Genomic DNA, 26,266 nt, shown 5'->3' on the forward strand with positions numbered 1-26,266 from the left:
ATATTAGAATTATAGATAATATGGCCAAGTTTGTTGAATGATCATGCATACAATAAAAAACCTAAGCCCTGACTGCTAGCATTGAGGTTGTTGCAGTTTGAAAAATATTCACTAAAAGGGACAATATATACGATATCACCAATATGCAGATGTATGGTAAATGTGATCCCTTTTATTGTACTCATTATCTAGAATAGGATATCATCACTTATCTCCATAGTTTTTCATTTTTTCAGAATTAACCACACATAATATAAATAGAAGCCATATATCATTTTGGGCATAAGTTTAATAAGCAATTGTTAGCAACAATTGCATGACAGTATACAATACTTATTCACAACTTAAGATATCCTCATGAAACAATCTCATGGCCTAGGAATAGAGGCAATAAGATTGATACACTCATAGTCATATCACAACAAACAAAACCACAATCTTCATTAACAGTGAACATACATAGCTCACACAACATTAAGAGTACAACATCAGAACTTAAATTAATACTAAGTTGCCTTATAAAAAGCAACTTCATAATTGATTCAATACATAAAGACCAAGCAACAAAGACACTGAAATGTACAAATGTAGCTTTAGGAGTACAACTAATACCAAAATAGAAACACATCATGTAACATTGATGATCTTACAAAAACGACCACATTTTCCCAATGGGAAGACAGACCAACATGATAATAGACTAATTCTTCCAGAAATACTGCTCGAATCGTTAGGACGCACCATTTTCACCGGCATTAGCAGATGGTGGTAACCTGGTCTTCAAGACCAACATCTGAGGTGGACACAGGTATATAACCTTATTGTTGGTGGATTCTGTGACACCAAACTTGACACTTGATCCTTCAACCAGGAGACGCGCAACGCACACACCTTGCCACTCACCAGAAAATAGACATGTCATATCTCCATCGCGACCAAACTCCATCATCAATTTCCAAGGATAACCAAGATAATCAATGAGAGTTGTCTCGGTTGGCTAGGCAGGAAATGCAGATTGACAGAAACCTAGCCAATTCAGCTTCTGAATACACGGGAAAAACACGAATAAGTTAGATATCTAATCAGTTATCATAAGCAAGCAAGTTTATATAAAAAAAGTATGCAACTCACCAACACTCCAGAAGAAACATCATCAGACGTCAACTGCTTAACCATTGTGTGACAGAAAACAGTGGGAAGGAAAAAAGCATTCAAACCATATCTAACAAAGGACTTTCTATAGTCCTTGGCACTTTGAGTCTCCAACATCATTTTGAGGGAAGGATTCAGGCGAGGATATTCCAATTCATCTCCAAAGAGATTCCTGACTTCAATCAGAAAGAGGTGTCAATTTGCAAAGATGACTGTGACTCAACCACCAGCTAATATGCCATAAAAGTTCTTCAAAAATGACCATCCATCAGCAAAATAGACTTTCCCGTTCTTTTTTTCAATGGCAACCTCAATCTCATTGTAGTTATGATCACGCAGCATGACATATGGACCAACTTGCAAACTAAAACATCTTGCAAAGCAAGCAGGCAGCCTTCCCTTACGCTGCATAAATATCAAATGATCATGACTTAATTTCCTGCGATGGTTTAAAGAATAATCATGCAAACCCATGACTACTCCAAAGAGATGTTAAAGTCTTCACATGTATGATGAGCATCTTAATAACACCAACAGATAAGAAACTATGATTAAATCATGACATGTTTACCATGTAGTATCCCAGACCTATTCTTTTATTATTCTTCATACACATATTATGTTTAAACCAAACATGATGTCAAGCAAACACACAACAAATGAACAAAATCAAAGTAGCACATAGCACATACTTAAAGAACTACAACAATCCAAAGAACAACAAACACAAACCACTTCCTGTTTGAGATTCTGCATTCACACCTTTGATGGGATAAAGAAACACATATATAAGAAATTGAACAACAACTTTACACACTATCAAAAGGATAAAATAGCTTCACAATTACAAATAGGTGTAGGTTAAGAAAACTCAGATTATGAATCAAACATCAAGCATTCAACAAATAAAGTTCTTAAGGTGCACCTTTCATCAAACATATAGCACCAGCAGCCTCACGATCCTTGGCATACATTGTTAAGTTCCCAAAATTTTCCATTGTTTACTTTGGTTGCAGAAAATGAAATGTTGTTTATGTGTTGTGGTTTGCGAAGGCATGAGCTTCATTTATATAGAAAGAAGAAATGGCTATTCTCATGGCTTCATCTCAAGCTTACAAATCAAATCATCAGCCAAGTGTATGGTTAAATGCTCATTAGTTAATTGAGGCCATCACATGCGTTCATTTCAAATGCTTAATGCAAATCCTCAGCCAAGTGTATGGTGAAAAGAAACAACCATCATTACACTAAGCCTGGGAAACGTGAGCTCAATTCTCCATGCAGATTTCCTTCACCCACAAGCTACTTGGTTCCCAAAGCAATTGCACATGACCTCAAGGACAGCAAAGTAATTTGTCCAATTTAAACCCTAGGGTTTTCCCTCCACACGAGTTGCTAGTTAAATTGGGAAGAATTTGCTTAGGGTTTTTGCAGATTTTGCCTGCAGAACTGCTCTTCTTTTATATTTTTAAGATGATTGTGAATGTGGTTTTCCATTATGTTTATAGGTTCAATGACAAATTAGGCAACATACATTATCGCAATTTCGATCAACCATACACTCCTTTAAGTTGTTTCAGTTTACAAAACTCCCTCAAAACCTTTTTTAATGTTTTACTGCTTGCAAAATAATTTCGATAAACCTTTTCAAGTATGAAATAAAGTTTTCTAAATTGCAAATAGCATGTGAAATTGAACCGAGTAATTCAAAAAGAGACGGTAAAAGGGTGGAGCTGCAGTGGATATGATTGAAGCAGTGGGATCCTAAATCAATCAAATCAATTCGAAAAATAGAAACAATATCAGTTAAAGACTCAGAATTACCGATTTTGGAGCGTGGCCCTGCCGGAATTCAGCGGAAGTTGTGACCAGAAGGGGTAGTGAAAGATAAGTTGGAGGTTACTCCCTCCGTCCCATAATATCTGAGCCAGTTTGGTTTTTCACACAGATTAAGAAAAATGTATAAATAAAGGGGAAAGTGAAATATATTGAATTGGGAATGATGGAAGTAGTATTAATTAGAGTTATATTGTATTGGGAATGATGAAAGTTGTATTGAAAATTGAAATGGCTCAATTATTTTGGGACACTTTTTTTAGTAAATGGGTCAGATATTCAGGGACGGAGGGAGTAATATTTTGCTTCATTTTCTTACTTAAAATGCAAAATAAAAAATAACTATTAATTTAGGGATGCAATATCGATGGTATTTACTTTATTTATTAATTTGAAGTTTGAAGTGATTCTTCAATGCTTTGGAATTTATATTATTCTTCTGTTCTGGAATTTTCAGTTTCTTTTTATTGCTTTTGTCGATCGCCAATTTCAATAAAGAATTAAAGATCAACTGAGTTGATAAAAATCAAACAAACTGGAATGTATATAGTATGTTTTCTGGAAAAATTATTCAAACAGGAAATGTTAAGATGCTGAAAATGTCATGTGGGGCGAACTCGATCCTGACAGGGTTGAAAATGGAAGTAAAAAACTTAAGATAGAATATATACCTATTTGACTGGCTCAAAGTTATTTGCAAATAGAAAGAAAGGACATTTCTTGAAGGGTGTTGTTTTTATTGTCATCTTGCAGTAAATGAAAAGAAACTTTGTTAAAGTTGTTTAGAAGGTGCAACTGGCATGGTTGTGAAGGTGGAGTAACATGTCCTGATAATAATATCTGATACTACAAAGGAGCATGTGAGTCTAGTAACATGACCTTGAAGCCTCTAGGAGGTTAGTGCTAGCCTCCCTCAAGACCCAGGAAGCATCCTTCAACCTTCTCTGTGTTGGTTTTCTTTTTTCTGTATAAAAGAAATAGAAACATCGGAGACAAATACAAAAATTCATGAAGAAAAACAACAAAGTTTATAGGAATTACATTCCATCAAGTGAAGCTCAGGGGCAAACACCAAAGAAAAGCAAAATAGTTGTTGTACCAATTCTTAGTTATTAGACTAGTAATAATCTAATCATTTGGTAGTAGTGCTCAAAATCATGCATGAACTGGATCAAACATTGAGTGCATAGAACATTTTTGAAACTCTTTGGTTGTGATGGTGATTTGGTAGTAAAGATGATTTTCATGTTCCTTCTATATTCCAAAATAGCTCCACTCCTTAGTGTGTTGATTCTGCACAAGGTAGATAAATAAATTTATTTGACACATTAGGAAAAGTTTTCAAACAACAAAATTAAACATGATCATACCTTGAAATATTGGACAAATTCAATTGTCTATGTCTCAAAAGAATCCCTAAAGATGTGAACAATGAAGGTAAGTATAGTGCTAGTAGGAAAGAGCTCAAAAGTGCAAACATCACCAACTTTCAAGTTGTTGTCTTCTGCAAACGTCTTCCATCCAGTTGAGTACATTTCAAATCTTTCTCCTTTTCTATTGCCTTTCCTAATTAGATACCTTGCAGGCCAAACTCTCCCATTTAATAACCTAAGATGAATATCTCCTTGCTTTTTGCCTAAACCTAATAAGTGTCTTTTACCAAACTCACTTGGTATGTTCTGTCAAACAAAAGAAAAAAACACAAATGTTCTTGAGTATCAGTAAATACATTGTCGGAGTAAAAGTATAGTTTTTTGAAATACATTGTCAGTGTAAAAATATTTGACTTTAATCATAACTACTTCAAAAGTCACATCTATGATTGACTTTCTTGTTGACAGTGTAAAACATTTTACATTGATGACAATATAACAACATTTCAACTCTTTCCAAATTATCAATAAAGATTAACATTGAAGTTTTCAATAAGTAGTTTCCAATTTTCTTCAAAATAAAAATAGTTTCCATTTTTCATTATTTATAGACCCAAAATATAAAGGATTAAAAATGTTTGTAGTCCTTACTCCTTACAAAATACCACAAATCTGAGTCAAGTCCATATAAAATTGTTTGGACTAAATTTTGACCAGAGATATTTATAGGGACCAAACATATTTAACTAAAAATAAATACTTTTGACCCTACTTAATGGGTAAAATTTGGTAATTTGTTATAGTGGTTTTTCAAGGGCTAATCATTCAGGAGAACCCGAGTTCGATTTTGGGTGGAACAATTTTGGGCTAGGTTATACTTCTTCACGGCTGAACTTCAGATTATCAGGGCCCCCTTCTCCCAGGAACCGGAGGATTAACACAAAAAAAGAATGACCTTCATCCATTAAAAAAATTTATGACCTTTAAGCAAAACCTTTGTTTGCAGCTTACCAGATTACAAGCAGCATCAATGTATGATGGACGCATGACAGCAATAAAGGATGGATTACAAGTTCTCATAGAGTTTGCTCTGTCAAAGGTTGTAACTTTCTTAGCAACAGCCAATTGCTTTCCTGCAAAATTCAAGCACACCCTAAACTATAATTTTCATTGATCTATTATAAAAATTGAAATATAATGAACAAGTTGCAACTTGCATGCCATAATTTGAAACTTAACCAATCATAATGTGAAAGTAAATTAAGAATGAAAAGCTAATAACATAGGCTAACATGTGAAGTATGCATGATTCATGAGACATTCACAACACAAATTCTTATACCTTTACACTTTTTGTCAATATCATTCAAAGCTGCTACCTTTTCCAATTTCCCAACTTTAACACAGCTATTGCTTTCAATTTCACAAGGTTGATCAAATTCTAATGACAACTTAGTTTTTCTCTTTTTACTTGCTATATAATCTTCCAAATCTTCATCATTCGGAGGTTTATTGCCTAGATCGTTGGATACCCTTTTGGCTTCAACTCTTTGGAAAGGGTATTTTATCTCTAAGGCACTCTTATCGAAGATGTGCACATGAAAATGGGAAGTTCTTCCATATTTGAAAAGCAGAAGATGGCCTTGAGATAAAGAATGATACTTCACAAATTCTTTCCAACCCTTTTGAAACCATATTTTTCCATCACTTTTTACCAAATCTAATCTCCACCTTGCACCACTTGGAGTCTTTAGATATATAGCATTTGATAAACCTTCTCCATATTTCTCCACAAACTTTCTTGGGATCATCTGTCAATTAATTAAACCATATGAATATAATGGAAACAAATATTTTAATTGTAAATGGCAACAAAAGCTTGAGAAAGAAATTATATGCACAACAAAAGCTTGAAAAAAAAAAAGGTAAATGAGTGGGAAGCTTACAAGCTTTCCTTGATGAAGGCTTTGATCACATATGATCTTGAAAAAATGGGATGGAGGAAATTCATTAGCCATGATCAAGCTGAATACTCAAATGATCTTGAAAATATGAAGATAACGATTGAAAAAATGGATTTGATCTGTCATCAGTTTTTGATTTAATTTAAAATAAAACTCTTCGTTAGCCTATCCTGCTCTGTTCAATGTGCACGCGTCTGTTGTTCAAAAAATGTGCACGCGTCTGTTTCTACAACTTCTTTTCCACTCAAGTGTTTACAAATGGACATAGGGTCTAGGGTCTAGGCATATAATTTTAGAAAAATTACAATATTTTGTGACAATATTTTTCGTTCATATACTTTATTTTCTTTTTACTTTTTCTATTGTTTTCGACCAATAAACAGGGAAAAAAAAGTTGTTACTCCCTCCGTCCCGTAATACATGACTTATTTGAAAATGTGTAATTTTGACCTAACTTACTTTGACCATATTTTTCTACTAATATACAAAGATAAATAATATTATATAAGATGTCGTTAGATTTGTCTCGATGAGTATTTTCAAAATATCAAATTTTCATAATTTTTTCTAATATATTATTCAAGAGATTTATCTTCAAAATTATGCATTGGCATGCGTAATACGGTCAAGTGTGTCAAGTATTATGGGACAGAGGGAGTATCAATTAGTTTTATAAATGGGAAATGCTAACAAATGTTATTTGGGCATTTATTAAGAAACTAAAAATAGAAACTTTATTTTGGAAATTGTGTAGTTAACTTATTGAAATACCAAAAAGTAACTTTTTCTACGTACTCCCTCCGATCACATTTATAAACAATTTTTGCATTTTCAGATTCATTAACTAAGTGACGTATCTAGACTATACATCCTCCGGTCATAAATATAAGCAAAAAGTTATATTTTACATTCATTCATTAAATGTTGTATGTTGTCTAAAATAAAGACCACATACATTGTTTATTAAATGAATCTAAAACATAAATTTTTGCTTATATTTGTGACCAGAGGGTGTACTATGTTTTAGATACATCACTTATTTAATAAATTTAAAAAAGTAAAAGTTGCTTAAAAATGTGACTGGAGGGAGTAGAATTTAGGAATTGTTTCCTTTTTTTTAATCCTTAACTAGTACTCTAAGCTCACATGCTAACATATAACCATTTACAAATATTATTACTCTAATTTTATGAATTGTGTTATTTGATACAAAAGTTTTACCCCTACGTCTCAAAATAATAGTCGTTTAATGTTTTTGCAGTATTTTTTTAAAAAAATGGTTAATTGTGTTAATTTCAATAATAAAACTAGTATTATTTACTACAATATTTGTATTAATCGTAGTTAATGAGGTAGTTAAGTTGGACGATATTCAATAAACATGGATAGTATAATAATAGAAAAGATAATAATAAATGTTGCATTGATATTCTAAAGTGTTAAATTATATTGAGACAGAAAAAATGTTAAAGAAATAGTTATTTATCAAACTTTGATAGAGTAACAAATTACACCCTCTGTCTCATTTTAATTGCATTTTTAGCAATTTTTTATTTATTAAAATAATTGTGACTTTAGAATATCAATGCAACATTTATTATTTATTTCCACTAATATATCCCTATTTATTGATTGTCACTCCAATTAACTATTTCACTAAATACAATTAATAAAAGTACTAAAGTTACTATTAAAATCAACTTAACTAATCATTTTCTTACGAACCGCACACAACTCTAAAACGACTATTAAAATGAGACGGAGGGAGTAGATGGTTAAAGCTATATTAGTACATATTAAAACAATAATATATATAAATCACATATATTAATGGATTTTTATTGTAAATATGTGCAAAGAAAAAAATAATGATAAATATGTACATATATGAATTTAATTTAATAGAAAGAGACTTATCCCTAAAAAAAGACCTTATAAAAAAAAAATCAAATAGAAATAGCAACCGTTAAAAAAATTAGCATGAGGTGCGAAGTTTATATTTTTGACCGGGAAGTTTTTTTAATAAAAAATAAATTAAAGGTTATAAATGAAAGAAAAGTTTAGAAGCTATAAGCTGGTGAGAGAATCTTGTCATCAACTAAATTTTATTTATTAGTTTTACCAAACATAGTCTAACACCTACTGACAAAAAATTATTTTTTATTTTTTTGAATAAAAAATACTTTTTTTTATTAAATTTTAGGTCAAATACCTTCCCTGATCCTTTAAGTTTCACGTTTATTAGTTTTACCAAACATAGTCTAACACCTACTGACAAAAAATTATTTTTTATTTTTTTGAATAAAAAATACTTTTTTTTATTAAATTTTAGGTCAAATACCTTCCCTGATCCTTTAAGTTTCACGTTTGTTTTAGATAGGTCCTTTAAGTTTATAAGGTTTCAGCTAAGTCCTTTAAGTTTCGAGTTTGTTTTGGATAGGTCCTTTAAGTTTCTAAGGTTTCAGATAGGTCCTTTAAGTTTCGAGTTTGGCTTAACGGACAAGTCAACTTTGGCTTAACAGAGGTTGATAGAAATGACCTATCTGAAACAAACTCGAAACTTAAAGCACCTATCTGAAACCTTAGAAACTTAAAGGACATTCCGAAACAAACTCGAAACTTAAAGGACATATCTGAAACCTTAGAAATTTAAAGGATCTATCTGAAACAAAAGTGAAACTTAAAGGACCCGGGGAGGTATTTGGCCTAAATTTTATGAACGAAAAGTATGGTTAAATGATTCTTTTCTGATATATAAAATTCTATCTCAATTTAACAATTCCTCATATCCGCATGGCGCTATTGTTATCAAGACCCATTAAGCGCGATCATCCTAAGACATCTCAAAGAATGTAAATTATTCTCATGTATTGATCCTTTTTTCAATCTTGTAGATAGAATATTAATATTCATTTTCATTTATCTATCAATATCTAAAAATTATATAAATCATGTTAATATATTTACATTACAAAAACACCAAGATGAAAACTTCATTTCATAAGTAAGAATATGAGTTTATGATTTACTCATTCCACTATCCCAACCCCCAAAACCACAAGATACCGCTCGCTCATGTCTTTTTATAGCTTAAGAGGTTTTAATTGTACAATTACCTTAGATGGATGTAACACCCTATTTTTCGACAATAATTATTAAATAATAAGAATACATTTAATAATTAGGATGTTACAAAACTTCGCATGATATCACATAATAGCATAAACTTTCCTTTTAAATAATAATTTCATCAACGGAAAACAATTCTCTGATCTCATTAATAAAAATTTCTCTTGTCATTCAATATCGAAATAGAAATAACTATAGTTCTCAAGATTTATATTCAAAGATAAATAAATTCATCGTCAACCCTGGTGTTACATATCAGAGCTCATATTCGTCCTAAGTATCACTAAAATAAAATTGACGGAAGATAAGTCCCGTCACAACCTTCTAAGCGTCCCGCAACTAGATCTCATCGTCCTAAGTATTTGTACCCCACGGGTACAAACACCATAAATACAACAATAAGAAAGGGGTGAGAAATCCAGGCATAACATATTATAAGGAAACAGTCACAATATTGAAATATCATAAGAACAATATTCCACCATTACAAGATCGTCAACAGTTATTATTCTTTCTCGACATGTCGTATATCACACCATCACATTACACTTCTCATTTAAAAACATCAAGAACAAGTATGTCATTTAAATGTGTACGGTAGGGTGGAACATTAAAACTGAACCCGCCCAAAACCCGTCTAAACCACCCCTCACTTTAATTAATCGGTCGGGTCGGGTCATCCATCAGGTTTTTTTTTTAGTACCTCCATCGGGTTTAAAACCTGAAGAAAATCGAGTACATATGGTTTCCAACGGTCAGTTGCGGTTCCTAAAGTTATGGTCCGTTTGTACTCGCAATCGACCGTGTAATAGGCTTCTCTACTATGCGTTTTAAATAGAGTTCAACTACCTATAGAAAGTTGTAGTGTCAGACTCACCTACACCTTGTAGCCTAATTTAAATCACTTTATTGCTTATTACTCCCTCCGTTTCAAAATACATGTCCAAGTCAACCATTTCACATATGTCAATGCACAATTTTGACCGTTAATATATTTAATTATCTAAAGTAAAAAATTATAAAAATTTAATATTTTGAAAATATTTGTCGAGACAAATCAAACAACATCTTACATGCTAATATTTGTATTTATACATTAGTAAAAAAGTATGGTCAAAGTAAGTCAAGTGAATAGTGCACATTGTAAAAATTGGACATGTATTTTGAAACAGAGAGACTAATAAGTTTTTTTTTTTTTGAGAGAAGGGAGTAATAAGTTTAAAAGTCTTCCTTTGACACATCACGTTTCTACTATTCATGATAAATGATTTAAAAGCCTACATAAATAAGGTCTGGCTCTCTCCTCTATTATTACCATTACCATGGATATATGAGAACAAATATTACGATCATCTCTCTTCTTCTCAAAAGCAAAATAAAAATTATTTTCTCCTTTTATCACTTTTCCAGTTGCTATTGTTCAACAAAACTCATTGAAAACTATCAAAATTAAAAGATTTGAGTTTTGAGACTTGAGTTTTGTTGTTCAGTGTTTATATTTTGTTAGTTTTCTGAATCTCAGCATTAAAAGATTGTGTTATTAAAACTTACAAACTAACAACAATAGACAGTGTTATTCAAAGATTTGAGTTTTGAGTTTTGTTATTTTGTTTAAATCATCTTTTTTGTTGCTTTTATTTTGTTGTACACATCAATCGAGATCCAAACAACACAAATCATTCTGATTCATCAAATCTCAAATCTTCTTATTTCTATTAGTTTTCTTCAAACTTTACTCACCTTTCCTATTGTTGTTTGAGACGAGAAACAATTTCTTATCAAGTCTCTGGAAATCACTATGTTAAAGAAATTTTCTATTCATTATTTCTCTTTTCTTATTCTCAATCCAAATCTAAACCCGAAATAAACCACCCGAGACAAACCGTCGCCTGTTGAAACCGTAATCCGACGAAACCGAAGGCATGAAAGGTCGGAAAAGGGTCTAGTTTTGGTGGTCTCGGTTTCGTGCCGGCTCGACATTTTCGGAACGAAACCGGCCGAAGCTGACCGTTGCTCAGCCCTAGTGTATGGACTCATCCTAAGACCTATATGAATGTGGTACTACAACTATCATCACCAAGTTGTCAAAGATATGTTAGTAGACTTTTCATCACCAAATTGCCAAAGATATGTTACTGCTAGAGATAAGTTACTGGACTTTTCATCACCAAATTGCCAGAGATATGTTACTGGAGTTTTCATCACCATTTTTCCTAGACTCAGTTCTAGTATGCATGCATGGGGACCGACTCGTCAAGTAAATACACATCAACACATAATCAACACATCATTCATTAATGCACGACTCTCCCTAATATGCACAACACCACAACATAAACAAGAATATTACCATAATTAAACATCACCATTTCTATCACCAAATATAAATATTTTCACTATTTCATCACCATACTCTAAACATCACCATATATACCATCACTGCTTACATCACCAAATATTATTAAACATCACCAACATCACCACCATAATTATTTTAGACCTCTTTAATTTCTTCATCAACTAGAATACACGTCACCAAGTTCATCACCATTATCGTCGTTATACTTCCTTCATACGATGATTAGTTTTGAATTGAAAATAGCTAATTGCAGAATGAAATCGTGCATATGTGACAGCAAATATTTACACTGGTAATTGCAATCAGAAAGAACTGGCGAGAGTCTCTTCTAGACAGGAAGCAACTATTTACACTGGTTTTGAAGGTTTTTGGATTTTGCTTTTCTTATTGAATCTTTCCCCTGCTTTTTGCTGATTATTTCTGTTGTATATATTGACATGAAAATGGTGATATTGAAGCACAATGGATAATGAGTCAATTACTACTTTAACTTATAATGATAAAACTGCAGTTCTTTGAAGATATTCTATTGTGCATGACTTGATTTATGAATTGGATATAACTTTGAGAGGGATATAGATTAATTAGAGGTGGCTGAGTTATGAATACTGTACATAATGCCTTGTCTCGTATTGAATGAATTAGATGTAACTTTGGGGTCAATGGTTGTAAAGGGATTTATGGCTACTATAATGTAAAGTTTCATATTGAATGAATGAATGAAGTGGCTTTGTTCTCAAATTATTTTGTCCATAAGTAAAGTAATATAAATTGTTCATGCTACAATAGTAGTGATGATATTGTTGGAATTCGAGAGAGTGCCTTAGGAGGTAGTGGTTTTGGACTCTTTTTGGGACTGTTTTGGCGTCCGTTTTGGCATTGGTGTCTGCTGGTACAGCAGCTGGGATTTGTCCCCGTAGGCTGCATTCTCCTTGGTTTGTTAGTGCCTCTGTTAGGCTTTTGTTTTTTGGCTGTTTGGGTGAGACAGGAGGCTGCGTGACAGCAGCTGTTAGCTGTTGCTGCAGTTTCTGTTTCGGCTTGTTTGTTGTATCGTTGCCTTCCCGTTTAGCACGCCTTGTGCCGGGTATGAGATAATATATTATGCCGATTAAAAAAAAAAGTTGTGATGATATTGCAGAAAAAATGCAGCCAAACAGTATGTTATATTGCATCAAAATAGCCTCAAAAAACCAGAAAAATGCAACCAAAATAGCTAGACAAAACCAGATAAATGCAGCAAAAATGCAACCAAATACCAGAATACGGACTGTGCAACCAAAACAGCAAAAAAAATGCAGAAAAAATGCAACCAAAGTGCAGCCAAAATGCAGATTGTGTTTACACTTGTATCAACTAAAGTGGTCCTGAATTTGTAACAAATTAACATATCGAAAAGGCATAACACCGTGCAGGAATAGAAACTGATATTGCAGCATAAATAAATGCATAACAGTAATGAGTGTACTTTGTGTTTACACTTGTATCAACTAAACTGATCCTGAATTTGTACCAAATTAACATATCTAAAATAACTTGTATCAACTAAAGTGATACTGCATTTGTGCCAAGAAAACATATCAAATAAACATCCAAAATAACTTGTATCAACTTGGATTATCTTCGCATCTTTAGTGATTGATCAATGTTGTGTTGTCCTCATCAAGGTTATCCTATAATTTAGAAGACAAAGTTAGTAAAAAAAACACAATATTTGACTTTGATCTTGGTTCTGCGTATAAACACATAAATGTGAACTTTTTTATTTGACTAAAATTAATATTGAAATTCAATATTTTGATAATTTAATAATACCTTAATTTGTGAAGCGCTTGAACCACCTTTTTCTGCTTATTGGTATGTCTGCTCTCTTCCCAACCTTTTTTTACGTTTTGTGCCCCTTGTGCTTTTTTTTTTTTTAAAAGCTTTTTACTTGTGTTGAACCGGAGCTTTTTACTTGTGTTGAACCATCAATGTTACTTTCAATTTCTTCAACTTTGCTAAGAAACACATTCACTTGAGAATCACCTACTTGACCATTTTGAAATTTCAGTATTAGCCTATCCAATTCATCAACAACTTTGGTAATAAAAGTGAAAGCTTCCGGACTTCTACATGCTTCACAGGCAATCCTAATAAGGCGGGGACAAATCTTCTGGTAGCGTTGCTTCGGAGACAAATCAACATCTTCCACCACATGACTAACACCGACAATAGGTAAAGCCCCGCTTCTTGCTGACTTTGTCCACCTCTTCAAGATATAAGGTTCAGGCACAGATCTCACATCCATATGAATAAAAAAACTTTTAAACAATGACAACAAAGTATACCAAAGTTCTCAAACTTACGACAAGAGCAACAAATTGATTTCTTACCAAAATCAAAGAACACTTGCCATTCTCCCAACTTCTTTGCCATGACAACTATGAAGCACGGACTCTGACACAGACACCTGACACGACACTATGAGAGAGGGACTCATTAGTTACCCAGGAGAGAGAGGGTCCTTATATAGTTGTCCGTTCCTCAACGGGGACTCATTCTTTCTTCCTCCAATGGAGGGTCCTTAACGGGGAGTGGTCCTTGTTAAGTAAGGACCCCCATTGGAGATGCTCTAAAAGGAAGCACAAGCAGTTGAATAAAACTACAAAGAATATTAATAAACATTTTAAAAAATATTAAGAAGATTAAAAAGGAAACCTTGGGACCATTATATAACATTTCCCTTAATTAGTGGGACTTGGGATAGTCATAAAAAGTACAAATTAAATATTGACTCAAATACCATTGAAACTAGTAGACACTAACATACAAAATGTTTTGAGCAGTTGCTAGAGTACAATAGAGAATCTGTCTGGAGTCGGGTTTCAGTGCTGAGTTTATCATATGTTATTGGTAGCTCAGGGGGGTAGTGTAGTTCTGATTTATTGGTGGATTATTTTTCTTGATGAGTAGGTTCCTGGAAGAATTGTTTCAGGCTGATATGGTCAGGAGCTGATATTGTCTATGTTCACTCCTGTTCTAACTTGTCTAGCAACATGAGCTATGTATGAAACATTGAACAAATCACTTTACCAAGCTTTTATCCATTTTGGAATGTACAAAAAATAAACTATGTTTCTTTTACCAAGCTATTATCGTAAGAAAATATAAAAGAATAGACAACAAACAAATTTGTGGTAAAAACAATATAATTAACAAATTGTAAGGAAAATCCGCCAACATAAAACAAATCTTAAAATAAATCCAACAACCAAAATAATCTCATAATGATAAAGAAGTCTAAAATATAAAACACAAACGAGTTAAGTGGGTCGACCCGCCCCACCTCGTGCCAGCCCCGTTTTCATCGAGTTAAGCGGGGCGAACCAACTACAGGAAGCAAGTTCAAACTCGGATACTGGTACGTCATTCTTTTTGACGTAGCGGTGCCGGTAGCAGTGCTTCAGATCGGAACAAAGACCAGAGTAAAAACTGGGAATTTTATTAACGAGTATACTGTCAGCAGATTTGTGTTCTCCCGAGGCCAAAAGTACGTGATACATTCTACAGCCAAAAAGTAACATCATAATGAGAAGGAAAATATTATGAGAAAGGGAAAAAATAATATAAAGGTTAGAAGCCCACCTCCAGTAGCAATCTTCGTCATAATAATATCCAGCCAATGCATATTCTTTCCAAACCAAATTAGCTTTATTCAAATCTCTTGATTTGGCACAAGCAGATAGGAGATAATTAAGACATTGCGAAGGAACACGGCCAACCTCTTTTTTTATTAGATCCAGCAAGTCCAATCCAAATTGCAAATGTGTGGACCCATATTCAAAAATTAGCTCAAAGGCCTATACATACATGAGAACAATATGTCATGCTTCATACAGGCAGAAATATTAAACCAACATTTAATTCTTATAATCGTGAATCCTTATTCAAGTCATAAGGAAACAAAAACTTACTTCAACACAAAGACTATACATACTACTTCCTCCAAAAAGATTCTCTCTCTTGAATGCATCACTTTCGAAATGATCCTTGAGTTGTTTAAACATTTCAATGGTAGAACTGTGAAATATACAATGAACATAAACAAATGGCAGAATAAAATCATACTTTAATATTGGGAAAAAAATAATATCATACCTTAAATTTTTGTATTGAACCGAGTACCGCATAACCATTTCGCAACCTTGAACCCAATCTTCGCCACTCAACTCCGTGCGTAGGAGAAGACCCCTCTCCAACTCGCCGTGTAAACATAACACATCCTAAGAGTGTACAATGATTGATGAGTTTTAAGGTTTAAAGTGGAAGCTATACAAATTAATAATAATCTAAAACCTTACCATGAGACATAAAACAGCTCTAGGGTTCAAAGTTTGTCCAGCTTTCTTGATTTCCTCCAACAAAACAAGTGCCTCGGACAATTTCCCGTGTGATGCAAGAGATGAGACAAGCATTCTTTTAATTTCAATTAACCACTTCACTGGTATGCGTTGATCTTGAACAACCTGTAATGTTAAGGACAAAATGCTACGTCCTTTACAAGGTCACTACAAAAGCGAAACTGTAGAATGACAGCATATATATTTACACATACCTGTTTTGCTTTCTCAAATTCATCGTAAGCTGCATATGCATGAAGAAGGGCTACAAAAACTTCTTTTGCGAAGTTGATTCCAGATTGTTCCATCTCTTCATAATACTACAAGGAAATATTCTAATTAGCAACTTGATAATATATTGAAAGAAAGCTTTTTACTACAATGATATCTTTTGAAAGCATATATTAAAAAAAAAGGTAAAACTTACATCTTTCATCACTACACTAAAGTGTTCCGAAAGCCAGTGAATCTTTCCATTTATCTTGAAACGGTGAAGGCGATGGCGACTAAAGATGGAATAGATTTCATCAACCTTGATTGTCAATATAGCAAAAGGAATAGAAAATGAACAGCCAGATATTAGTAAAACAAGACAAATTAGAAAGAATGCTTCACTTAAATGTTAACCCATAGTTGCTTCATTATTTATGTCATTTCTCGAAATTACTGAAATGGGAAAAAGGAATCATACATTTCACTATGTAAGTGTAAAAGTTTTAGGCGAGCCAAAGGTCACAAGTTCAAGTCTTAAAAACAGTCTCTTGTTTAAAAGAAAAAAAAAAAAAATGTTAAGGCTGTATACAATACACCAAATGGCGTGACCCCTTCTTGGTCCCTACATATGCTGGAGCATTTGTGCACCGGGCGCCTTTTCTGTTTTTTGTAATTTTAAAAGTGATTTGGGGAAGAATAACTTGAACCAGTTTACATGTCATAATTAAATCTTAGCGTTTATCTTTTGGAGTTTTCTTTTGGAGTTTTCTTTTGGAGTTTTCTTGGTCTTTCTCTACCTCTTCTAATCTCACCCTCCTCCATCTGATCTACTCTTTGTACTACAACATCTACAAGTCTTTTCTCTACATGTTCAAACCACCTTAGCCTATTTTCTACCACCTTTTTTACTATAGGTGCTACCCCAAATCTCTATCTAATGGTGTCATTCGTAATCATATCCCGTCTAGTCTTGCCACTCATCCAACGCAGTATATTGTGCGAAGAAATGGATTAGAACATAATTCAAAGAAGAAAAAAAAATAGGGAAGCTGCTCTACGTAAGACATATAGTACCTGAAAATCTTGATTATTTTCTGAGCAAGTCTCTAATACAGATTGCATTACATGACTGGAGGGCATAAAGCCTGCTTCACACATTTTATCAACAAGATAAATAGCTACATCCACCTGCATAAGTTAAAAAGAAAAAATGAAATGCAGTTTTGAAAAATGACAGTAACAAAAAATAGAAAGAAGAGAAAATTTGATCTAAAGGGAGCAAACGTCTTGTTATCGTTTTCCTTCTCATCATGGATGACTTTATGACAATTACTTAATTGATAACCATAATATGAGAATGAATAAAGGAGAAAATTATACCTTGTTCTTACCACAGCAATACAAAATTAGCTTTTCATACAAAGAGAATGTAGGTGAAATTTTCAACAGACCATGCAAATTCTCAATCTCTTTTATGATATGCTCAACCTTGAAATTACCAAAAAATGATATAAGAAAATTTCTAAGAAAAAGAAATTGTAACATACAACTATTGTAAAAAAAAAAAAAATATTATGCTTTTAGCATCGCTTTCTTGCTGGCAGTCAAAACGGACAAAATCGACAGTGAAATCGATTGAAAATTGTAGATAAGCGCGCATAACTGCCTCGCAGTATCACATGACATACGTACGATAAGCATTCATGATAAGTTGGTCACCTCTAAATTTGGAATGCTAAATGCATAAATATCAATGAAGTTTGAAATTTCCTCCAGATCATCTTCTGCACTACATAAGAATATGTGATTAACATGAATACAAGGTAAGCAATCAAGAAACAGATCAACTTAATAATGGTACCGTCATAACATTCGAATAGTAACTTTTCCGCCTCAGATTTCAACTGTAGCCTTCCTAATAATTTGAATATATTTGAAAATATTTCATCTGTGGAAGTAAACTCTGTAATGTCTGTATTTTTAAGCACATCTGAAATCTGTGCCTTGCGGTCATCATTTTCACAAAGAGCCAAAAAGTAGTTTTCTGCAACAAGAAAGATTGAATAATAATACAAATAATTAGTGTTGCATTAGAATTTTGTTGGATAAAAACAAACAGATTGATTAATCTAATCTACCTCGTAATTCTTCACTTGTGTTTTCCCTTTTAATATACTCACAAGCATCGCGGATCATGGCCTCCTCATTAACCCTTATCCACATCAACATGTCATAATAACCCAATCGCGAAATTGATTTTGAATTGTGAATATGATCTTTAATCAATTTAGAGAAAATTTGAAATTGTCCAACATCTCCCATGTCAATTATATACTTGAGAAGTGGACCGTATGTTTCTTCTTCTAGTTCTAGTTCTGCTTGAACTGGCATTGACTGCAAAAGATGACGAATCAAATTCAATTCTCCAGTCGACCTAACCTTCTCTATCTCCAATTCGAAACGTTGTTGTTGCTCATCAATGATATCCTCTCTAGAATTCCACAATTTTTCCCTCTCAATTGTTAGTCTCTCTAGAAATCCATGAAAAAGCTTCCAAACCGGAGGAGGAGCAGGAGGAGCATAATGGAGTTTGCGGGAAGAGAGGATAGGGTTCCATGAAAACGATGTTTTGGGAATGTTGTGCAAATCAGAACTGAAATGATAGCTAATAACCCGTAGTTTTTGAAGGGAAAAGGATCTGCACTGCAAGGAGTGAAGCAAGGTAGTCGCGATCATGATCTAGTTTGTGCGTGTGCTCAATTGGAGATGTCTATAAACGAGTGGAGTCGCCGTCAAAAAACTTAAGGGTGTGTTTGTTTCAAGTTTATCAAATTTATTCCTAGGAATAACATTCCTTGGAATATAAAGATGGGAATTTTTATTCCTAGGTATTTAGAAAAAATATGTTTGGTTAACTAAATAATATTCCTAGGAACCAAAAAAATAGGGAATATAATAGGTAACTATTTATGAATTTATTCCCATCTCCATGGGAACTTTATTCCCACCCTTTTCCTTGGGAAAATTTTTCTATTCCCAGGAACATTTTATACCCAGGAATAAAATTTAGTAAACTTGTAACAAACATAGGCATATATATTCCTATCATTTTATTCCGGGAATCAATAAATATAACTTGAAACAAACACACTTAAGATTTAGGATTGTAAAAGAACATACTTAAAAAAAATAAAAGACATTAGATGTCCCTTTAAAAAAAAAAATATTAGATGTATCTCCAAAAGGCATGCGTGAGGTAAATTTGTTAAATTTTTAAGATTTTTTCCCCCATTAATTTACAATATATTAATAAGAAATGTTTTTTACAAGGATAATGTAATAAAAGAATGAAAAAAGTCTTATTTAGTTAAATCCGGTTGAACACCGGTTGAACCTTTTTTTTTTTTTTACAAAACCCGATTGAACCTTAAAACCTTAAATCCATGTCTACGTCGGTTCATTGTCCGGTCCGGTTTTGATTACCTTGGCAAAAACAATAGCATTAAATGATTCAAACATTTTTAAGAATAGTAACTAAATATTTTTTCCTAATATTAAAAATAATGACAAAAACACACACACTATTACATATTTCAAGATTTTTAGTAGGATAACAAATTTTTAAAGGGTTAATTAAGTTTTTAGTCTCTATAAATATATCAAATTTTGTTTTTAGTCCTCAAAAAATTTTGACAGATTCTGGTCCCTATAAAAAATTTCAACACATGGTTTTAGTCCCTGTTAAATTAAAATTTGTTTAACTATGATTAAAATTTTAAATTTTTTAATGATTTTTTACCTACTTGTTTAAAACATTATGAAACGTTCCTCCGCAATAAGTTAGCTCAAAATTTTATTTTTAGTCCAAATTTTCGTTAGTTTTATCTTGAACTTTTTGCGTTTAAAAAAATTATATTTAATTCATTACATGTTAAAAAATTCTAATTTTTTATAAAAGAGATTATTATAATGTTCTTAACATGTCTGTTAAAAAAATCATTTAAAAATATAAAAGTTTAAGTATAATTAAACAAATTATAATTTAACAGGGACCAACACATACTTTTAGTCCTTGTAAAATTAAAATTTGCTTTATTGTGCTTAAACTTTTAAATTTTTAACATGTTTTTTACATACTTATTTAGAACATTATACAAAGTTCCTCCATAAAAAAGTAGCTCAAAATTTTATTATTAGGTCCAAATTTTCATTAATATAATCTTGAAAATTTGGCTTTTAGAAAAATTCATATTTAATTAATTACATGTTAAAAAACTAAAAGATTTTATAAAAGAGTGTCTTACGATGTTATGAACATGTCTAAAAGGGTTAATTAAGTTTTTGGTCCCTATAAATATCTGCAGTTTTGTTTTTAGTCCCTATAAAAACAAATTACACTTTTTAGACCATACAAAATTTTCCGTTAGTGTTTTTAGTCCTTGTTAAATTAAAATTTGTTTAATTATGCTTAAACTTCTAAATTTTTGAAAGATTTTTTACAAACATGTGATGAGTCAATAATTATTTAGTTTTAGTATAATATTTAGTTTCGTTTTAATTAGATTTAAGTTTATTTTATTTTAATATTATTTCCTTTTTAAACTATTTTACTTCAATTGCATATTATTATATTTCAGGAATAAATATTTGATGGAATGAGTCTTGGAGCAAAAGAAAGGAGTCTGAAGCTGATTCGGAACAAAATACGAAGATTTGGAGACAAAAATATATCTCCCCCAACTCAGAAGCTTGGCACGGCCCGTGCTAAGGTTGGCACGGCCGTGCCACCTCCCAGGATGCCCTTTTGATGCTTTTGTTTAGGATTTAAGCTACTCTATTTAGTTTTGACCAAAAAGCCCGCAGTTGCTTGTAAAACATTCTAGTGATGTAATTGTTTAGATTTAAGTCGAATGTATCCTATAAGTCGAATGTATCCTATAAATAGAGTAGCTAGCCATCACAAACAAAATCATCTTTTATTCTTGGAATTCAATAAGTGACAATTGTCTTTCTTAATAAAAGTTCTTTTCTTTTCCTTTACTTTCTTGTTATTTTACTTTTATGTTTTTCTTCTTCTCCATGTCTACGATGAACATGAGTGAGGAGACTCTTCTTGTCTTGGGATTGTTGGATAAGTCTAATGACGTAATCCTAATCAAACCAAACCATAAATCCTAGTTTTATATACATCTACTTTCTAATCTAATTTTACCGTTTTTTATAATGAATTAGCAATTACTAAGCTAGAAAGCGAACGCGGAGGGATTAGTAATCGTTAACTCATCATCACAAATATTAGGCGAAGGATCGAAAGATGAAGTTTTAATATTGGAACAAGTAAAATTAGACAAGGGTTGCGAAACATGAGAATAGTCTAGCGAACCTTGAGACACATAAAGTTTCGTTCTTCAAGGATTCTAATAACAATCAACCATGAGAATAGGCGAGTTTGTTAGAGGAACACACTCACTGAGACTAAAAGGAGATGTGATAGGCTAAAGAGAAACTTGTCTTTAGAAAGTAGATCAATTATAAAGTTAGAAGTTTATGATTTGTTTGTGAAGGAGTCTTTAGAAAGTAGATCAATTATAAAGTTAGAAGTTAGAAACTTGTCTTTTTTTTTTTTGTACTAACGTTGTTCTCATTTTTTTTATTTAATATTTTTTAATTGTATTATGCATTAAAACATTATCAACAAATTTTTTTTTGAACAGGTTTATCAACAAATTTTGTGCTGGATTTTTTATAAATATATTTTATAAATCAGTTCTAACAATAATTTTTTATAAATATTTTTATATTTTCCTAGATTATTTTATAAATATATTTTAGAAATCAATGCTCTAATATTTATGAATATCTAATATTTTGTCAGAAGTTTTGTGTATGATTATTTATAGAGTTTTCGCTTACTGAGTTTTCAAATTTAATTAAAAAAGAGACGGTAAAAGGGTGGAGCTGCAGTGGATATGATTGAAGCGGTGGGATCTTAAAACAATCAAATCGATTTGAAAAATAGAAACAATGTCAGTTAAAGATTCAGTATTGGAGCATGGCGTCACCGGAATTTAATGGAAGTGGTGACCAGAAGCGGTAGTGAACGATAAGATGGAGGTTAATATTTTCCTTCATTTTCTTACTTAAAATGCAAAATAAAAAAAATTAAATTGAAGATGTTGAATATTACAGAAGTTGGAAAAAAAAAAACTATTTAGGGATGCAATATCAGTTTCAGTGGTATTTACTTTATTTATTAATTTGAAGTTTGAAGTGATTCTTCAATGCTTTGGAATTTATATTATTCTTCTGTTCTGGAATTTTCAGTTTCTTTTTATTGCTTTTGTCGATCGCCAATTTCAATAAAGAATTAAAGATCAATTGAGTTGATAAAAATCAAACAAACTGGAATGTATATAGTATGTTTTCTGGAAAAATTATTCAAACAGGAAATGTTAAGATGCTGAAAATGTCATGTGGGGCGAACTCGATCCTGACAGGGTTGAAAATGAAAGTAAAAAAACTGAAGATAGAATATATACCTATTTGACTGGCTCAAAGTTATTTGCAAATAGAAAGAAAGGACATTTCTTGAAGGTGCTACTGGCATGGTTGTGAAGGTGGAGCAACATGTCCTGATAATAATATCTGATACTACAAAGGAGCATGTGAGTTTTATTTAGAGACAGTCACCACAATCCGAGATTACCTTGAAAAGCCTCTAGGAGGTTAGTGCTAGCCTCCCTCAAAACCCAGGGGAAGCATCCTTCAACCGTCTCTGTGTTGGTTTTCTTTTTTCTGTATAAAAGAAATAGAAACATCGGAGACAAATACAAAAATTCATGAAGAAAAACAACAAAGTTTATAGGAATTACATTCCATCAAGTGAAGCTCAGGGGCAAACACCAAAGAAAAGCAAAATAGTTGTTGTACCAATTCTTAGTTATTAGACTAGTAATAATCTAATCATTTGGTAGTAGTGCTCAAAATCATGCATGAACTGGATCAAACATTGAGCGCATAGAACATTTTTGAAACTCTTTGGTTGTGATGGTGATTTGGTAGTAAAGATGATTTTCATGTTCCTTCTATATTCCAAAATAGCTCCACTCCTTTTAGTGTGTTGATTTTGCACAAGGTAGATAAATAAATTTATTTGACACATTAGGAAAAGTTTTCAAACAACAAAATTAAACATGATCATACCTTGAAATATTGGACAAATTCAATTGTTTATGTCTCAAAAGAATCCCTAAAGATGTGAACAATGAAGGTAAGTATAGTGCTAGTAGGAAAGAGCTCAAAAGTGCAAACATCACCAACTTTCAAGTTGTTGTCTTCTGCAAATGTCTTCCATTCACCTGAGTATATTTCAAATTTTTCTCCTTTTGTATTGCCTTTCCTAATTAGATACCTTGCAGGCCAAACTCTCCCATTTAACAACCTAAGATGAATATCTCCTTGCTTTTTGCCTAAACCTAATAAGTGTCTTTTACCAAACTCACTTGGTATACACTGTCAAGCAAAAGAAAAAAAAAACAAATGTTCTTGAGTATCAGTAAATACATTGTCGGTGTAAAAGTATAGTTTTTTGAAATACATTGTCAGTGTAAAAATATTTGACTTTAAGCATAACTACTTCAAAAGTCACATCTATGATTGACTGCCTTGTTGACAGTGTAAAATATTTTAAACTGATGACAATATAGCAACATATCAACTCTTTACAAATTATCAATAAAGATTAACATTGAAGTTTTCAATAAGTAGTTTCCAATTTTCTTCAAAACAAAAATAGTTTCCATTTTTCATTATTTATAGACCCAAAATAAAAAGGATTAGAAATGTTTGTAGTCCTTACTCCTTACAAAATACCACAAATCTGAGTTAAGTCCGTATAAAATTGTTTGGACTAAATTTTGATCAGAGATATTTATAGGGACCAAACATATTTGACTAAAAAAAAAATACTATTGACCCTACTTAATGGGTAAAATTTGGTAATTTGTTATAGTGGTTTTTCAAGGGTGAATGATTCAGGAGAACCCGAGTTCGATTTTGGGTGGAACAATTTTTGGCTAGGTTATACTTCTTCACGGCTGAACTTCAGATTATCAGGACCCCCTTCTCCCAAGAACCGGAGGATTAACCCAAAAAAAGAATGACCTTCATCCATTAAAAAAATCTATGACCTTTAAGCAAAACCTTTGTTTGCAGCTTACCAGATTACAAGCAGCATCAATGTATGATGGACGCATGACAGCAATAAAGGATGGATTACAAGTTCTCATAGAGTTTGCTCTGTCAAAGGTTGTAACTTTCTTAGCAACAGCCAATTGCTTTCCTGCAAAATTCAAGCACACCCTAAGCTATAATTTTCATTGATCTATTATAAAAATTGAAATATAATGAACAAGTTGCAACTTGCATGCCATAATTTGAAACTTAACCAATCATAAAGTGAAAGTAAATTAAGAATGAAAAGCTAATAACATAGGCTAACATGTGAAGTATGCATGATTCATGAGACATTCACAACACAAATTCTTATACCTTTACACTTTTTGTCAATATGATTCAAAGCTGCTACCTTTTCCAATTTCCCAACATTAACACAGCTATTGCTTCCAATTTCACAAGGTTGATCAAATTCTAATGACAAGTTAGTTTTTCTCTTTTTACTTGCTATATAATCTTCCAAATCTTCATCATTCGGAGGTTTATTGCCTAGATCGTTGGATACCCTTTTGGCTTCAACTCTTTGGAAAGGGTATTTTATCTCTAAGGCACTCTTATCGAAGATGTGCACATGAAAATGGGAAGTTCTTCCATATTTGAAAAGCAGAAGATGGCCTTGAGATAAAGAATGATACTTCACAAATTCTTTCCAACCCTTTTGAAACCATATTTTTCCATCACTTTTTACCAAATCTAATCTCCACCTTGCACCACTTGGAGTCTTTAGATATATAGCATTTGATAAACCTTCTCCATATTTCTCCACAAACTTTCTTGGGATCATCTGTCAATTAATTAAACCATATGAATATAATGGAAACAAATATTTTAATTGTAAATGGCAACAAAAGCTTGAGAAAGAAATTATATGCACAACAAAAGCTTGAAAAAAAAAAAGGTAAATGAGTGGGAAGCTTACAAGCTTTCCTTGATGAAGGCTTTGATCACATATGATCTTGAAAAAATGGGATGGAGGAAATTCATTAGCCATGATCAAGCTGAATACTCAAATGATCTTGAAAATATGAAGATAACGATTGAAAAAATGGATTTGATCTGTCATCAGTTTTTGATTTAATTTAAAATAAAACTCTTCGTTAGCCTATCCTGCTCTGTTCAATGTGCACGCGTCTGTTGTTCAAAAAATGTGCACGCGTCTGTTTCTACAACTTCTTTTCCACTCAAGTGTTTACAAATGGACATAGGGTCTAGTCTAGGCATATAATTTTAGAGAAATGATAATTGTACAAAATATTTTGTGACAATAAAAAAAAAAAATTGTCACAAAAGTTGTTATCAATTATTTGTATAAATATAATATAATTACTCTAATTTTATGAGTTGTGTTATTTGACACAAAAGTTCTACTCCCTCCATTTTAAAATAATTGTGAATTTAGAATATCAATACAACATTTATTATTTTTTTCACTAATATATCCTTATTTATTGAAATTCACTCTAATTAACTATTTTATTAACTATAATTAATAAAAGTGTTTTACTAAATTATACTAGTAATATTACTATTAAAATTAACTCAACTAATCATTTTCTTAAGAATCACATACAACTCTAAAATGACTAATAAAATAATACGGATGGAGTAGATGGTTAATGCTAATAC

General features: G+C 32.1%; 3 protein-coding genes across 3 annotated transcripts; all 3 read right to left on the minus strand.

The window, feature by feature from the left end:
* Positions 1 to 474: 474 nt before the first annotated feature.
* LOC146906722 (B3 domain-containing transcription factor VRN1-like) lies at positions 475 to 6,503 on the minus strand. The gene is made up of 7 exons (XM_085725401.1): positions 6,308 to 6,503; positions 5,704 to 6,172; positions 5,373 to 5,494; positions 4,359 to 4,667; positions 2,078 to 4,281; positions 1,132 to 1,557; positions 475 to 1,042 (listed from the first exon to the last, which is right to left on the minus strand). The coding sequence occupies exons 1-4, from the start codon at positions 6,377 to 6,379 to the stop codon at positions 4,386 to 4,388; spliced, it is 945 nt and encodes a 314-aa protein (XP_085581527.1). The 5' UTR covers positions 6,380 to 6,503; the 3' UTR covers positions 475 to 1,042; positions 1,132 to 1,557; positions 2,078 to 4,281; positions 4,359 to 4,385.
* Positions 6,504 to 14,983: 8,480 nt separating this feature from the next.
* LOC146906723 (pentatricopeptide repeat-containing protein At4g21880, mitochondrial-like) lies at positions 14,984 to 19,508 on the minus strand. The gene is made up of 12 exons (XM_085725400.1): positions 18,544 to 19,508; positions 18,267 to 18,449; positions 18,125 to 18,189; positions 17,786 to 17,893; positions 17,480 to 17,593; positions 16,620 to 16,724; positions 16,408 to 16,512; positions 16,154 to 16,318; positions 15,951 to 16,075; positions 15,767 to 15,872; positions 15,438 to 15,652; positions 14,984 to 15,356 (listed from the first exon to the last, which is right to left on the minus strand). Exons 1-12 carry the CDS (start codon positions 19,139 to 19,141, stop codon positions 15,116 to 15,118), a joined length of 2,130 nt encoding a protein of 709 aa, XP_085581526.1. The 5' UTR covers positions 19,142 to 19,508; the 3' UTR covers positions 14,984 to 15,115.
* Positions 19,509 to 23,614: 4,106 nt separating this feature from the next.
* Positions 23,615 to 25,799, minus strand: LOC146906724 (B3 domain-containing transcription factor VRN1-like). The gene is made up of 4 exons (XM_085725402.1): positions 25,560 to 25,799; positions 24,956 to 25,424; positions 24,625 to 24,746; positions 23,615 to 23,917 (listed from the first exon to the last, which is right to left on the minus strand). Exons 1-4 carry the CDS (start codon positions 25,629 to 25,631, stop codon positions 23,636 to 23,638), a joined length of 945 nt encoding a protein of 314 aa, XP_085581528.1. The 5' UTR covers positions 25,632 to 25,799; the 3' UTR covers positions 23,615 to 23,635.
* Between the last annotated feature and the right edge of the window lie 467 nt (positions 25,800 to 26,266).

Source organism: Medicago sativa, chromosome 7 (assembly GCF_051527215.1).
Source record: "Medicago sativa cultivar Bolivia chromosome 7, Bolivia_mono, whole genome shotgun sequence".
Lineage (NCBI taxonomy): Eukaryota > Viridiplantae > Streptophyta > Magnoliopsida > Fabales > Fabaceae > Medicago > Medicago sativa.